The 16,248-nt window shown below is 52.8% G+C and overlaps 5 protein-coding genes across 5 annotated transcripts; 2 read left to right on the forward strand and 3 right to left on the reverse strand.

Moving 5' to 3' along the window:
• Nucleotides 1-408: 408 nt before the first annotated feature.
• On the reverse strand, nucleotides 409-3,663 carry Asppvi_002405 (ankyrin repeat protein; the record flags this gene model as incomplete). Its single annotated transcript, XM_043298393.1, has 1 exon — nucleotides 409-3,663. One exon carries the CDS (start codon nucleotides 3,661-3,663, stop codon nucleotides 409-411), a length of 3,255 nt encoding a protein of 1,084 aa, XP_043154328.1.
• A 1,257-nt stretch (nucleotides 3,664-4,920) lies between these two features.
• On the reverse strand, nucleotides 4,921-7,693 carry Asppvi_002406 (uncharacterized protein; the record flags this gene model as incomplete). Its single annotated transcript, XM_043298394.1, has 2 exons — nucleotides 4,921-7,044; nucleotides 7,121-7,693. 2 exons carry the CDS (start codon nucleotides 7,691-7,693, stop codon nucleotides 4,921-4,923), a joined length of 2,697 nt encoding a protein of 898 aa, XP_043154329.1.
• Nucleotides 7,694-10,001: 2,308 nt separating this feature from the next.
• Nucleotides 10,002-11,466, forward strand: Asppvi_002407 (aminotransferase-like domain-containing protein; the record flags this gene model as incomplete). Its single annotated transcript, XM_043298395.1, has 3 exons — nucleotides 10,002-10,487; nucleotides 10,556-10,941; nucleotides 10,998-11,466. 3 exons carry the CDS (start codon nucleotides 10,002-10,004, stop codon nucleotides 11,464-11,466), a joined length of 1,341 nt encoding a protein of 446 aa, XP_043154330.1.
• Nucleotides 11,467-11,869: 403 nt separating this feature from the next.
• Asppvi_002408 (uncharacterized protein) lies at nucleotides 11,870-13,327 on the reverse strand (the record flags this gene model as incomplete). The annotated part of the gene is made up of 3 exons (XM_043298396.1): nucleotides 11,870-12,057; nucleotides 12,283-13,119; nucleotides 13,186-13,327. The coding sequence occupies 3 exons, from the start codon at nucleotides 13,325-13,327 to the stop codon at nucleotides 11,870-11,872; spliced, it is 1,167 nt and encodes a 388-aa protein (XP_043154331.1).
• A 659-nt stretch (nucleotides 13,328-13,986) lies between these two features.
• Nucleotides 13,987-16,129, forward strand: Asppvi_002409 (transcription factor domain-containing protein; the record flags this gene model as incomplete). Its single annotated transcript, XM_043298397.1, has 5 exons — nucleotides 13,987-14,109; nucleotides 14,181-14,898; nucleotides 14,952-15,363; nucleotides 15,460-15,703; nucleotides 15,764-16,129. 5 exons carry the CDS (start codon nucleotides 13,987-13,989, stop codon nucleotides 16,127-16,129), a joined length of 1,863 nt encoding a protein of 620 aa, XP_043154332.1.
• Nucleotides 16,130-16,248: the final 119 nt, after the last annotated feature.

Raw genomic sequence — 16,248 nt, forward strand, 5'->3', positions numbered from 1 at the left:
TTCGGGAAATCCAGGCTAGTATTTCTGGTCGGAGTCTCGGAGATCACAAGGACGATGTTTCATCTATTACTAGTATATCGGATGGAAACGATCCGTTCTGCAGATTCAGGAGGGAATCGATCACGGGTTCCTCTTTGGATAGTCCGCGTGCTGCGGAAGAGGACGGGGAGATCTGATTCCCTTCCGACGGCGTAAGCACATGGAATCGTCGGACTCAGATTGATCTCTGCAATGCCTAGATGATTGACCAGGACGAAGGGAGGACAGATTCTTCATGTGAATTCGTCAGAGTATTCTCTAGCGGCATATCCCAATGTGGTCGTAACGAAATGCATCAATTATTAATCTAACTGAGTAGCTAGTATAGGTCATATCTCGTAATCATTAGTCGTGCCAATCAACTGGAAATTAAGCAGGACGACTCCCGCGAGTCGAAACAGGCAAAAGACTCCCTGCATAGCGCGTGTCCATGCTCCGGCGCGCCTTGCTCATGCTGATAATCTTCTCCATCTCGACGGTGGCCTCGTCCAGCTGATAATCTGTGCTCTTCTGCCCATGTGACATCCCCTGTCGAATGCGTCGCATCGCCTCCTGCCAGACATAGCTGATATCGTCGACCGACAGCGCCAGCAGAATCAACGGAATGGAAATGGCAAAGCCGATGCCAAACGTATACTTGGCCACATATGACAGATGCAGCTCCTGGAAGTCCTTGATGTTGATGGTGAAAATGGATGTGATGAACGACAGCGGGAGGAAGATGATGGTGACAATAGTGAAAACCATGATCGTCTTGCCCTGGCGGGCGGTCCCCGCCGCCTGGTCGCGCGCGAACCGGGCCTCGAACGCGTTGGCGTGTTTCTGCTTCAGGTCGAGCAGGTCCGTAATGGACGAGTAGATGCGCTCGGCCTGCTTGTCCATCCGGTCGATGTCCTTGAGGTGCATGTCGATCGTGCGCTGCTGCTCCTTGAACCGCTTCTTGACCTCGTACTGCGACCGGTGCTGGCCGTGGTAGATCTCGCAGATCACCTCCTGGAAGTCGTCCAGGATGTGCTGCTGGTGCTGCAGCACCGTGCGGATCATGTTGAGCTCGTCGCGGATGTCCTTGGCTTCCGCCAGCAGATCCGTCTCCTGCCCGATGTCGAGGAGGTTGTCCACGAAGAGCGGCTGCTCGTCGTCCTCCGTGAACTGTTTTCCTTTAGCATTGTCTGCGCTGCGCGCAAACCGGCCCAGTTTGCGGTGGTTCTTGAGCCAGTCCGATGCTTGCGCGGAGGCGCGGTTGAACATGTTGAACAGCAGCGTCTCACGGTCCGTAGCGACGCCGATCGACGCCTCGAACATGTCCAGGAACTGGTATTCCTCGTCTCCCATACGGTGCCGGTCGAACACCCCCGAGCAGCGGTTGGTGATGATGATCGCCAGGTCGTAGACGGACCTGACCGGCTCCCGCGTCTTGGAGTTGATATCCTCGATAATGCCATCCAGGACGTTGAGCGGGTCGTTCTTCGGCTGGTCCCACCGTTGCGCAAAGCTCGTGACAATGAGGTTCGTTCCCAGGATCCACATCCACAGCTGGTCCACCATGAAGATCTTGGGATCCGACCGGAACCGATCGCGGCCCTGCCCTTTGGTCTGGTAGCGGTAGATCACCTGGTCCTGATCGCGACTCTGCGTGTCGATGTTCGGATAGAAGAACTGGTCCAGAGTTCGTCGTACATGGAGAGACGTCGTCGACGATGCCAGATGAGCACTAAGGAGCATTTCGTCCCTTGTAGACGATCGCGAGATCCCCGGGCTCTGAAAGCTGAGTGTTTCGGCTCGCTGGATAGCCTCTTGCATCTTCTGCCTACGCTCTGCCGTCTCGAAGTGCAAATAAGGCATGAACACGCACACGTTGCAGGCCGGAGTCAGCGAGGGGTCTTTGCACAGTGATAGGGGCGCCCGACGCTTTTCATCCTGCGCMGATGAATGTTTACTGCCCTTCGTGTCGCTCTTGGGCGCGGGCCCAGTCTTGCCCCGTTTAGGCGTCCCTTTGCCCTTCTTGCCCTGCGAGCTGCTGAACCCATCATCAAGCGAACAGGTATCCGTCCGCTCAAGCTTCATCCCCTGGACCTTTGATTTCTTGGCCTTGGAATGGTCATCGTTCCCGTTGACAACGATTGTGGGCAGCTCTGTCTTTGCACTCTCCTTGGGTCGCTCATCCTTGGGACGCTCATCCTCACGAAAAGAGCGCGCTCGGGGGGTGCTCTGACACAGCGGCCGCATGAAATGGGAGTGCGTCCGTTGTCCGCGGTGCTGGTAATTGAACGACCTCTCCAGCCCCTTGAAGCTGTCCACATCGTGAGCCCCTTCTTCGATAAACGACTTGGTGAGCAACGCCTCCACCCAGGCCATGTTGTTCGCGGGCAGATGGATCCACCGAAAATCCGTCGCCTTGCTGTCCGCTGGGATGGTGCTGAACGCCTGCTTGCGTGGATTTTCTGCGTCCCGCCCATACAATAGGTTAAACACGGACGTCTTCTGGACCCTGTTCTCGTTGTGAAAGTTGCCAAAGTCAACCACCGTTGCATCAAAGGCCTCGCACGCGCCCCGCGCATCCTCCGACAGCGCATCGATATTGTTGAACGGCGCCAGGAGCAGCACGATGTCCTTCCGCTTGAACTGCGCCGCCCGGAGGAACGGGGTGCTCCCGAAGTTGTCCCGAACACGGCGTTTCAGGTCCGGTCGCTCGAGCAGACACTCGACGACCTCGCGGTGACCTGCCTGCGCGGCCAGATGCAGCGGCGTGACCCCGTTCAACAACTGCGCGTTGATCTTGGCCCCAGCCTGCAGCAGCAACCGCACGATCACCACCGAGCCCTTGTCACAGGCATTGTGCAGCGGCGTCCAGCCTCCATCGCTCCGGGCCTCGATGTCCGCCCCGTGCTTGAGCAGCAGCTGCACCATATCCTCCCTGTCATGCGCTGCCGCGATATGCAGCGACGTCTTGTTCCTCAACTCGACGGCATTGACATCCGCGATCGGGCCCCGCCGTCGTGTCAGCAGCAGCTCCGCGACCCGCAGTTTCCCCGTCGCACATGCCCAATGCAGTGGCGTCCGGCCCAGCTCATCGCGCCCATCCGCCCCGTCAAGCGCACACCCCGTCCCCAGCAGAAGCTCGATCACATCCTCGCCCCAATCGCACTGCTTATCCGCCGCCAGGTTATGCAAGACATTCCTCTTGCGCAGATCCCTCGCATTGACGTCCGCCCCGCGCGATATCAACAACTGCAAGACATGCCAGTGATTCCTCCACGCAGCCGTCATCAGCGCCGTCCGCCCTTTCCTATCCGCCGTCTCCGTCGACGCCCCGTAATCCAGTAACAGCTGCACGATCCGGACATGGTTGTGCTCGACGGCACGCAGCAGCGGCGCAACACGGTTGCTGGGGACTTCGGTCTTCGCGCCGAGACTGAGCAGGTACTGCGTCGTGGCGATGGATCCGCGCTCGCAGCTGCGCATGAGGCCCACGCGGAGGAAATTGTCGCTGTACTGCCCATTTTCGCGGGCCAGGTGCACAATCTGCCGGAGCCTTTCTAGGTCGTCCTGCTCGACGGCGCGGAGCAGGTGGGGTTCGAGCCGGTCGTGGCTGTCGCTGGCGATGCTGGAGCGCGACCGTGACATGGCAGCTGTTCCGCTTCTTTCCTATTTCTTATTCCATCCTAAATCGATCAATCTGCGTATCGTAAACAGCCACTTGATGACAATCTTGGTATGGAGTATTCAGTAGCTGTACGGAGTAACCCAGCCCGGTCGAACAGGACAAAAAAAAGACGCGGAGGAAACAGGTGAAAATTTTGGAATCAGAGAGCATCAGGGGCTGAAACGAAATTAAAAACCGAATTCAGCCACAAGTCCGCGCGGTACGAGGTCGATAAATTAAGAATCGCCGGACACATTTTAGCTGCAGCTGGTCGCATCACGATCATCCGCGGGCTGCAGTACGACTGAGACATCGTCCGCAGCCAGTGGCAGCCAAAGCGGTCTGGACTCTTGTTATCTTTATTATCTGATAGACAAGAGTAGATCAGGAGATTAGAGAGATGGAAGAGGACCGGACTTTTAAGACGAAATAGGAAAAATCGGATGGCTTGTGTTGGTGGATCGACAGCTGATCTGAGTTGCCCGGGAATTATGCATCGGTGCAGGTTTCAGGATTCAAGCTGTGTCTTTGAATGTAAGATTAAAAAGCGATCTGAGTACAGTATATCTAGACCCGATTCAACAAAGACGACGGCAATTGCCGATGGTTGATGGTCTGAAAGTGGGAGGGAAATACAGGAGATGTCCCGGACAAGGATAAGAGGTAGATCAAATCTCCGCACAAGACCAAAGGTCCCTCAATTACATTATCGCCCATCAGGGCATATTATCTCTATCCGTCTCTTCTTAAATAACATCAAACCAGGTGGTCGGCCCCGGTCGGTCTAAAAAGTGATTCCATAGGATGACAAGTCGGAAAAGAAAAATAGGGGACCCGAAAGATGACGCAAAATCCGAGGACCAGTATAGGAGGACCAGTATAGGAGATCAGGGCCAAACCTATTAACCCTCCGTTCAATTGTTTATGATATCACACATGCTTCTTGAGCGAAGTTCGCCTCATAATTTGGTTGAGTTCCCAGTCTTATATTGCGCCGGCCCCTCCGTTTTGGTCCTTGTAAAATGTGTGCACTCCATGAATGATTAATGAACAATAAAGGGACAAACAGAGACGGAATAAAGCAGTGAATGAGGCGGGAATGCAGACCGGACAAGGGTGATATGGGAATCGGACAAGTAGTAATGCAGATCAGATGAAGTGAATTCAATGCTTCAGGAGCAGAAACATGGCAAAGGAGGAGTTCTCTCCCGGACTCTGTACACGAACTATTAGGGTTCTCATTTTTTTGCTCTTTGATTGGGAACCTGCTTCAGAATATCATCGAAGCTCATGTTGGGGTTGAACCGGCTGACGGGCCTCGCCGGTGGATCAACGGGCGCAACTCCAGCGGGCAACGGGAGGGCCTCGAGACCCGGATAAATGGAATGGCGATGCTCGGCTCGGGCTCGCGCAGCGGGTGAGCTGGTGCGAGGAATCACCGGAGGCGGTGGTGGTGTGAGACCGTTGGGACCCAGGAGTTGCGTTGGCTGCTGGGTTTGCTCAGTGGACGAACCGCCCGACGACGGCTGTCCCTGGTAGGGCGAAGATAGCGAGGATTCGTTGTCATAGGGGTCTTCGATGGTCGGAGGCCCCAAAATGGCGTCCTTCTCGGCCCATTGCTCGGCGACCTGCCAGCAATGACTGCGGCGGTAGATACCCTCGACGCCGTTGACCACGACGTCCGAGGGCAGGCTGACCACCCCAGCTCCGCCGGCAACACCAAACCAGCTCCGTGCTGTCTTGCCATCGTTGTGGATCCAGGGTGCACCACCGCGGGGTGCGATGCACAGCAGATACTCCACGCCCTCGGTGTACTTGACATCCTGTACATCAACGACGAGCAGCGGTAGAGCTTGGATCACACAGTAGAGAAAGATCCACTGACCGCAGCGAAGATCGATGAGATCTTCAACATTCTTGCCGTGCGCACAGCGCCGTTCGAATTGCATAAAGGCTTCGATAAACGGGGTCGGCCGCATACTCTCGCGCGTGTACGAGCCCATGAGCACGGCATTGATGTCAGAGTCTCTCAATTTCTTGGCCCTTCGCTTGGCCTCCTTCTTGGGGTCCACAGCCTTCAGCTGCAGCGAGTCCAACGACGGGAACTGGGGAACGTCGAATGGGATAGGTGGCTGAACCGGCGGCGTGGCCCGGTCGTACTCACTCAACACCTGGCGGAGGGCACGGAGCATGATTTCCTGCGTGTCTTCCGACCCGACCGTTTCAAGGGCCGCCATGTCCACAGTTCGGGTGGTCAGGGCGGTCCGATCGACCAACATGTCGTACAGATTGGCAAAGTCGTCGTACAGGTCCTTCAAGACCTGGCGGTTGAGCCCGCTCTCTTCAAATTGGTTCTTCTTCGACCGGGCCTTTGGTGGCCATGAGCCGTACTTTTGTCGGTAGTAGTGCACGGTAAACCGTCTGAACTCCATAAATGCGGCCTTCCAGAGCTTGAATCGAACGACCTTGCTCTCCGCGGACGTAGTCGAGTTGGCCACCCCGGAGAACACCGAAGGGAAATCAAACTCGTTCAGTTTGCTATGCAAGACTCGAAGGCGAGTATCCAGGTCGATGAAGCCACGTTCCATCCGTTTCTGGGTGACGGGGCTGATGAGACTGAACTTGGGACTCCGCAGCTGCTTCAGCTCGTCCAGCTTACCGACACCGTGGACGAAGCCCTCGAGATACAGTGGAAAGAAGCGCAGACGTTCTCCCAGCACGATGGCCTCAATGGTCTTTTCTCGGCTTTTCCGAACATCGTCAAGGTGCAGTTCGTCGCAGTAGTTGCTGAAGCTGCTAGTGGCCGTTTCGCCGAAATTCGTTCCGTCAAAATTGCTGAACTCGAAGCGAGACAGCAGACTGGCCACGTCCATGAAGATCGAGAAGAGCGTGGGTGACCGGGGAGTAGCGATCAGGGATTGGCCCAGGAGGAAGGCGAAGAGATTGCGGAATAAAAGGAGAGTCTCGGTGTCCTCTGGCGAAATTTGACTGTCGGGGCTGGACAAATCGCTGTTCAGAGGAATTGGAAGGTACAGATGAAGCTCTTGGAACTCGTCCAACCCCTCATCATCCACAAAGGCCATCCGCCTACTGCCGGTGCTGTCATTATCGTCGTCGGCGTATTGGTCCTGAGGAGTCAGGGGAGGTGAGGCAGGACCGGTCATAGGACTACTCAATGACATGGAGCGTGCTTGTTGCTCCAGGTCGTTAACTCTGTTCGGGTCTGTGCCCCGGGCAAGGAATGTGAGGGACGGTGATTCAGCGAAAATGGTTGAATGGACTCTGAACGAGGGTGACCGTCCCGTGTTTTGGGGGAACAGGTAGACGTAGGTGTCACCACTGTCATTCCACAATTCCGGAACCTATGATAGCACGCAGAATTAGCGGACTTGAGCCCAAATCTCGAGGATGAAGAGTAGGAACAGACAGCGGGCATACCTGTTCGCCCCTGATCAAAGGGCCCACATCATACAGGATCTTCTGATCCAACCCGGCGATCCAAGCACTCGGCATCTTAACATTTGTAGTCTGGGGTCTAGCATCTACAGAGCTCGCTCGCGCTCGTCCCGGGATCCAGCTCCGTCGTTTCGAAGGGGTCCCCGGGCGCGAATCCGGTCCAGTTCCGGGAACGAATAACCCCCCCGAGCTGGAGGGTCTGCCTCTGCTCTGCGGTCTGCCATCGGGGGAATTGTTGACGCTGTTGGCAAGATCCTGGTTCACGGCCAGGAGCGATGGAGGCGGAGGGAGAGGCTCATCCAAGTCGAATTGATCGATGGGACCTGTCGTTCTGATGCTCCGGGTATCTGAATAGTCGGACTGAGGGTTGGACACTAATCGCGCGGGGCGGGAGCTGCTCCGCGGGCGTTGCTGTACATCCTGCGGGTATTGGTCGGGCGAGTGCTTCGGCAAGCTCGGAGAGACTGGTGATGAAGAGAGAGAACCATCTTTGTTTGACCCCAATGAAAAGAGGGACGATATGCGCTTGGCCGACCTTACAGGAGCTGACAACATCTTAGGGGTTCGCTGTACAATAAAGCAATTGGTAAGTTGGAGAGTCGGACAGCGGCGGGCGAGTGGATGTACTCGAAAGACGATCACAAAAAAAGGGAAGGCAAGACAGACAGCAGATGAGGTAAGACTCAATCGCGAACCATGCGAAAGAATGGACTAAACCATACAAAAGGACGGTTTAGGAAAGTGAAGAAACGAGGGACGAGTACGGGTAAAGGAAGAGAGCGACAGACAGAGTGGTTGTCTCTGGCGCGTGTGTCTTGGGGAATGTGATCGGCAGGAGGGGATCAAAGGAGGAATGATCAGAACTTAGACTTTACCTGTTAGATACTTGCCAGCTGCGCTTGGCCAAGGATCTGATTGACCCAAGTAGTACCTTGGTTCTGCTCGAGGTTTTTGGAAGACTAAGGAGTGATATGACGAATGTATGGCACTAAGCTGGCATATGGTGGAGCATGGAGAGCATTGATTATTGTCTTGACTTGATGCTCGCGAAGTTGTACAGCAGCAGCCAGTGGGTTGAGAGAAGAGACGAGGGGAGGGAGAGGAAAAGATTTTGATTTCTCATTCTTTTCGAGACCCTTGAGCTCGGAATTAACGATTTCATCATTATTTTATGCTGTTGGAAATATTATTTACATTTTTTTTATCTACTACTTTTTTTCTACTTAATAATCCTTTCTTATGATGGATCATGGCTGTACCGGACTACTGCAGGTCTCTAGCTCTACTTAGTTAGTAACTACGGGTGGGGAATCTCTTGGATTTCTCGGCTTTACGGTAATTATGATTGCCTAACAACTCTAGTCTTGGATAGCTTTGAGATCAGGAGAGGGCTGTGTCTGAAAACGGTGTGATATCGACAATGACCGTTTAAACAGTCAATGTGATTTATGTTGATGCCTCCGCCTCCTGATGAGCTGTGCCGAGTACAGCCCTCAGGATCACCAGACGACTCTGGTCTCATCTCATCTGATCCTGTCTGTCTTCTGAAATACTTGAGCATGGCTGAGAATATCTCCAACGTTGGATTCCATCATGATCGGTAAAGCTGTTCATCCTTTTTCTATTTGTTCGTCAAGAAGCATGCCTCTATGCTATTTGGGTCTAAACGAGCACTGTGGAAAATGCCACCCTGCGCCATGTCTAATGCAAGTATGAACCATACAGCCGCCTACGCGTCGATGGTGATGCCAGCCGCCAGGGGCAAACTGTTTGCAATTTATTTGGCATTTTGACACGGATAGATACTGATTATCAGATTTCTCCTGGAACGAAATGTCAGCGAGAGACAAACCCACATAATCCGGTAAATTGACATTTTTGGCTGGAATGCCAATGCGTGGTTAGGACTCCGCCTCGTATAGATGCTTTTACCCAAGCAAATTATACACTCGTCATTGAGGCGTTCACACTTTGCTTCTACGCGTTGTTATTATTGATAATGACCAATGGTCTTCGTATAGTCTCCCAACATGTACGTATTCTCTGCTCGCTTTCTAGTGATGCTGAGATAAAATATGGTAGCCTTGGTGAGGCTCAGGGGCAGTCGGCGGGAATCCTTATGGAGTATACTAAGGTACCTGATCTGCTAAGAATAGAAGTATCACCTGCCGGGCTCTTTTTGATTGGTTTGTTGCCGCTTGGCTTTGGAAAGATCCGTAGCGTACCTCAACTGCGGCAATTTTGCTGGCGCCAGTCGTCATTGCCAGTCAAATGTACAGGAATACACTTGTGTTTGTAGGAGTTTGGGTCCCTTAGTTGGTCTTGTTTGTTTGGTTTGATTTGATATGACCCATCATAATCAGTTAACGGAGCATTCCTACATAAACATGGATGCTCAGCCATGGCTGGTATCCGCAGTGGCAGAAATATGTTTGGAATCCCCGACCGGAATCGGTAACAGTTCGTCAGCCGTGGTAAGGGTACTGTATTCCCCCACACCCGGACTCTGCAAGTCATCCGGATGTTTTTTTCTGTGGTGCTTCAACGGACAATCCACCACAATAACAGGAGTAGATTAGGCGTAGATAAGTCCTTACTAGTCTCACGATCGCTCATATTGAACGTACCTGGCCGTAAGCTATCCAAATAAGACTGATACTGAAGGGAAGGCATGCGTATTCCTCTGTTTCAGTCATGTCAAAATGGCGGCGGCCAACGTCACCAGACTGACGTGTCCTTGTCCTTCCACACTGAAATTTTCAACACCAACGGTCATCGACTGAAACCGAGTCACCGACACATACATGGTTAAAGTTAACTACTCCGTACACATACTGGCAAGTGGCAAGTGACAACTGTCGACATGGGTTTTATTCCCGCCGAAGAGCCAGTCGATCTCTTCAAAGGCTGGCCTAACCCTGCCCTGTTGCCCACCACGGCCTTGGCCCAAGCATCCGCCACCGTCCTGTCCACACCGTCCATCCGGACCCCGGCCCTGCTGTACGGTCCTGATGATGGCTATCTGCCCCTTCGAAAGAGTGTTGCTGAATGGCTGACCCACTTTTACGAACCACGCGATCCGGTTTGTTTCGATCGGATCTGCATTACTGGCGGTGCCAGCCAGAATCTGGCATGTATCTTCCAGGTCTTCACTGACCCAAGTTACACCAGACATGTCTGGATGGTAGCGCCTGCATATCATCTGGCGTCTCGGATAGTGGACGATGCCGGCTTCGCGGGTCGTATCAGAGCCGTTCCGCAAGATGACGCGGGGCTTGATCTTGAATATCTCCGCCGGGAGATGGAGGTCGCCGAGCGGAAAGCTAATGAAGAGCAGAGATTAGAACCGGTACGGTAGACCGACTGTATATCAGATCTCTCTCTCTCTCTCTTCCATCCACCAACTGATCTGTAAAGAAACATAAATCTCCGAGGCCATGGAGGAAAATCTACAAACATCTCATCTATGCCACGCCGACATTCTCTAATCCCACGACGCGGACCATGTCCCTATCCGACCGGGAGAAACTGGTCCAGCTTGCGCGCGAGTTCGACGCCTTGATCGTGACAGATGACGTCTACGATTTCCTCCAATGGTCCGTGGATCCAGACCGCCCCCTTGTTGCACCCGACAAGGCACGCGTGCCCCGGTTGGTAGACATCGATCGCTACCTGGACGGAGGGCCCCGGGATGAATGGGGAAACGTCGTCAGTAACGGAAGCTTCAGTAAGCTGCTCGGCCCTGGCATGCGGACCGGATGGGCAGAAGGCACGGCCAAGTTTGCCCACGGTCTTTCTCAAGTGTATTGCCTCGTAATTTTGACCTTGAATAAAACTATCTAAGCTGATTATCTGGCAGAGGTTCATCGCGGTCCGGAGGGTCCCCGTCCCAAATGGCGTCCACGATAATTGCTCAGTTGCTCGCCAACGGGGCCTTCCAGTCTCATCTAACTGAGGTCCTGCAGCCCGCCTATGCGCGCAGGTACCATGTCATGATGTCTGCTATCCGCAAACACCTTCTCCCTCTAGGCGTAGTACTACCCTATTCCTCCGAGATCGTCGGTGGATACTTTATCTGGGTGCGTCTTCCGAGCCCGCTACGCGCAAGTGATGTCGTACAACTGGCTCTGGAGAAGCAGAAAGTCAAGGCGGCTGCTGGTGACATTTTCCAAGTCCCCGGGGACACGGCGGATCGAGGCAACGACTTTCATGATTTCCTGCGACTTTGTTTCGCATGGTCTGAGGAGGACCAACTTGCTGAAGGAGTGCGACGGCTAGGATGTGTCATTCATGATGCTTTAGTTGAACCCACTGCCATTTCTACGTAGTGTTGATGTGACCATGGTTGAAAGCGGATCGGCCCGCATGTATACTATCCTCTCTGGTCCTAGAAAATCCTTGTTGATTATTCACCTTGTCCATCCACTCGTAGAACCTCTAGCCATCAACAGTCATCTATATATCTCCGTAGAGATTCATGGTTACAGCTTGTCTAATCACCACCCTTTCTATATCTCCACCTAACCGCCCGGTCTAATAGCAACGCCATGCAATCATCGACAATATAATTCAATTGTTCGGTAGTAGTCGATGAGGAGCGGGTGCGATTTACGAATTGAAATGATTTACGTAAAGATATTAGAATCATACGAAGGCCTCAAGTGGTACAATGCCGCGCTAAGTAACAATAAAGAGCATAGAAAGGCCGCGCCAGCGTAGAAAAATGTTCGATTACACCTCAGTTACTCCCGCAACGATAGGATTGACTTCGATCTCATTAGATTCAAAGGGAAAGTTGATGCTGGTCTGCTCTGATTCGTCAAGTTTGCCTTCCTCAACCAGCTTTATGGTTCTCTTGGAGAGACTTTGCTCTTCATCCTTCAGATACATGCCCTGCAGATGGTACCCGCCGCCAGCGTCTAACACTCGAAGGACAAGTCGTAATCTCATAGTACATTAGTTAAGGCCATGTTTTGTGACTGTTTCAAAACCACTGAGATAAAAAGGGGTCCAAGCAATTAGAATGATAGGAATGATAGTGCTGCAGCATGTTCACAATATCCATGCGCCATTCCACCGTAAAGGTACAACCTAGGCAGTGAAGTAGATGATTTCTACCAACGATGCAGCAAGATGTTTGCAACCATCATAGCTAGTACAAACCAATTGTAGGTCTTCACTTTGTTTTGCAAAACATTTCTTAGACCTCGCTTCAGACTGGTTCAGTGAGCGTGGTCCGATAATAACATCCGCATGCTTGTAGCTCTCTGGCACTCTGAGATCACCTAGTGGTAATTGTAGCCAATGAGCCGTTAGGTATTGCCAATCAGATAGGTCAGGTCTCCAGACATTGAGATCCCGGAGGTCGGGATCTTTGAAAACCATCATGGCACCGCTTGGTCGAGCATAGCTGGCCGCGGTTTTGAAATCCTTTGCGGCATATATGCCTGGACCAAACTCATTCCCGTGAGCGTTGGGGTTAGTGACAGGTATAAAGGAGCTCATGGATAATGTAAGCCGAACCATGTTCAGGCCCCGAAACCAAGCCGTGTCACTATCAATGTTGAAGCTTCCGCCTAGTTTCCTCCTGATCTGACCTACCGTCTTGTGAAGGTCTCTTTCGCATTTGAGTTTTAGACACAGGATGGTCTCCGGGAAAGTCTGGGGGCGGGTAAATGGGTATATGTCCGCAATGCAATGTTGGGATGGCTCTGAGGTAACTGCGTCGGGGATCTGAAAGGCTGGCGCAACATGTAACGACGGAGGAAGACGTACCCCATCGTATACTTCTTGAATAAACAACGGCATCTTGCCTAGCTCGGGATAGTAGGTCATCAAGAATCCCATTGGATTGGCGTTGCGAGGGACTGCGACTATCTCATCCTCCAGAATACAGGCTGGATCATCGATGACTTTGACCAACTCTTTGTGACCGAACAGCCAGAAGATGCTCCTGATGGAGCCAATCATCGAGTAAAGGCCTGTTTAACTCAGTCAGAACCACCGCTATAGGATAAAACCCCAGATATGTCAAGGTAGTAACTTACGAGCACAGTCGAACGCCAAATACTCCTGGATTTCGGGAGGTACTGGTCCGGGGTAACCAAATCCTTCGACCCAGATGGGGTCAAGCCAATTTTCTTCCAGAAGCTTGGGATCCTTCATTTCACGGCTGTAGATCACCGGCATCTCGTCGGTATCTATATCTTCATCTTCAGATGGAAGGCTCTCATCCTCCCGAGCTTCTCTGAAAGAGTACTTTCAGATGTTGTTGCAGATCGCAAAATCACAGTGTCTGATTTGCCAGTTTCGGGGGATGGGGCACCGTGGCTCCTGAAGGCCCATTCTGATTGGCGTTACTGGTTATCCCCCACAGTCTGTAGATCTCAATGGTCAGAACTAAGCTACCTAGTTCCACCAGGAACGAGTCCCGGAATACTTACAGCGTACTGTCGTTGCAGTCTGTCTGGACCTGAACTGAGGCTTCTGGCGGAGCGCTTTTCTGAAATTCAAGATTTTGAGGTTGAACCAAATGCAGGCGAGCTACTCCAGTAGGAAGAAGACCTTGAGAAGCTGTAATCTTTGCGTTCGTGTGTTGGTCACATGACTACATTACCTAGAGACATTCACTGCGATACGGCATAAAGACGACAGGGATTCACCTCCCAACGCCGAACGCCGAAACTACTGCTGGACTACAACCAGAAGATGGCTCAAGTTGAAACGATGCATTATTCACAGATCCCGAGGGAAGATCTGTCCTCTCTCGAGCCATAGTACCCGGACAAGGAATTCTACCTGCTGTTATGTGAGTTGCACATTTTCAATACAAGGAACATCTATTGACCATGGCAGGACGTCACGCCGCCGGAATGGAAAGCCCGCCTCCTGCGAGCCATGTCGCAAAGACAAAGTCCGGTGTGATCATGGGCATCCGGTCTGTTCCCGGTGTCTGCGGCGCGGCAGCACCAGTCGGTGCTTTTATCATCCTGCGCCTTTGACGCGGGCAATGAGGCGGAGTCGGGGGTTCACTGAGGATCAGCATGCTTCTGCGGAGCCCCAATCCGAACTCCGCGGGTCTCCTGAGGCTTTGTCGTCGTCGGGCTCGAGGTCAGACCATTTGCTCTCAGCGGGATACTTGGGACCGACCAGTTTTGTTTCTGTTTTGGGCGAAGGAGACGGTGCGAATGAGCTAGTCCCTACCGCTGATGAAAGCACTGCGGCGTCGTCTGTTCCAGGATGGTGGGTGAAGAGAGCTACCGAGGTCGTTGGCCATCTTGTGGAATTTCCTACTCTCAAGCAATCGATACTGGAATTCTACGGTGTCAGTCAGGCAGCCGTGATTGCAGCGCCTTTCGTCCTGAATGCACTCTCCCAAATGCAGGACACCTACCATGCGTACCAGCTGGATCAAGGGGAGACAGAAATTCCGGCGTTGGTTGCAACCGTCCTTGACAACACGAGGCGGAAATTCAGTGTCCCCCCTACGGTGGACGGAGCGCACTTCCACAGGCTCTACACAGGTTCTAGCCTGCGTTTGGAGATACTTGGGGTTGTTTATGCTTTGGCAGGTCGAGCGAGCCAATTCGGACTGGGGCGACCGAAGAACAAGCTCCTGTCCTCACACTTTGCGCGCAGGATGCTCGCGGCGAGTGATACCGCACTTGAAACGTGCAGATATCTATCGCCTGTGAATGACCTTACGCTCTGGCTACTCCACGAAAATCTTCTTTTGTCCACGTTGGTCCTGGGTCATTCGAGTGAGTTCGTTCATGTCAGCTGTGAAGAAGGCAGAAGACTGACGAGGTGAAAGGCTCAGTGACCTGGCATCGGCTAGGTGAACTCGCGACATGCATTTTCGAGCTTGGTTTGCACCGGGACTCGGATGAACGCACTGATCTTCCGGACTTTCTGCTGGAGTCCAGACGCAGGCTATTCGCTGCTGTCTATCAATTGGACAAGAGCATTGCGACCTTCTTGGGCCGACCACCCCGGATCTCGTGGAGACATTCTGATTGCCGCCTGCCTCTTGATATCAGCGATGAGGCTCTCACTGGGAGTAGACAGCTTGCGCAAAAATCGGTGACGGCGGAAGGGTGGAGTTGTCATGCTGTCTACCAGCGTTCAGCCTGGATCCGACTGCGCTTCCTCATCAGCACGTTTCGGGAGGAAATCTTGGAGCTGTCCTTGACAAAGTCCAGCGAGCATCGGGACGAGCAATTAAGGTGAGCATGATTCCTCATGACCTGAAGCTTAAGGTTAATGGTGAAACGAAGAGACGTTTCCCGCCGTGGCCGCCAGGCCTGGGATTCGGTACCTAGTCATCTTCACTATACAGAGGACTGCTGGAACACTCATCAACCGATCAGTGTCAAGGTCATGCTCATTGTCTCATACCTGGCGTTTCTCTACAATGAGTTTCTTGTGCAGCGGCTGTTGGCTCTCAACAGCACAGAATATAGCACTGCATTGGTCGACGTGAGTTCGACCATCCTTTCAACGGTCTTGACCTTTGGCAGACAACAGGAATGGGCTGTTGATATCCATCGCGACTTTATCTGGACAGTAGGCGATTCATTTCCCCTCGGTATTGCCTTGCACGAACAACGCGACTAACAGTCGCAGCTTCTCCTCTACGGCTTCCCCAGCGCGAGTGTTTTACTCAAAGCGCTCCAAATGCACGCCAGCACAAACCAGTTACCGAGCCTCTATCCTCGAGGCATTCTCGTTCGGCACCTGAGTGTCTTCATCTCTCATCTAGAATCAATGGCCGGACCAGGCACCGCCAACAACGCATTTTTCAGCCGAGCGACTCGAGTCTTTTCCCGCCTCATGGACGAGATTCTCGCGCCCGAAGCGGTGACTGCAACTGAAACCTCTCCTGTAGATTCCGTTGCTGATTTAGACGTCTCCTTGTTTTCTGATTTTGAGGGAGTCGGTCTCTTGGAAACGATGGATTTCGCTTCCGTCCTTGATCAAGTCTTGTATTAGTGACTCTTATTTAGGGCGTATGCAGGTCTCGCTGCTCGCATTTAGCAACTATCATGCTATTCCTATATAGATCGTTTCAGAGTTGCCAAGGCAGCAAGGCAGACATACTTTGCTCCTGG

The sequence above is a fragment of the Aspergillus pseudoviridinutans genome (genome assembly GCF_018340605.1).
Source record: "Aspergillus pseudoviridinutans IFM 55266 DNA, scaffold_2, whole genome shotgun sequence".
Taxonomy (NCBI): domain Eukaryota; kingdom Fungi; phylum Ascomycota; class Eurotiomycetes; order Eurotiales; family Aspergillaceae; genus Aspergillus; species Aspergillus pseudoviridinutans.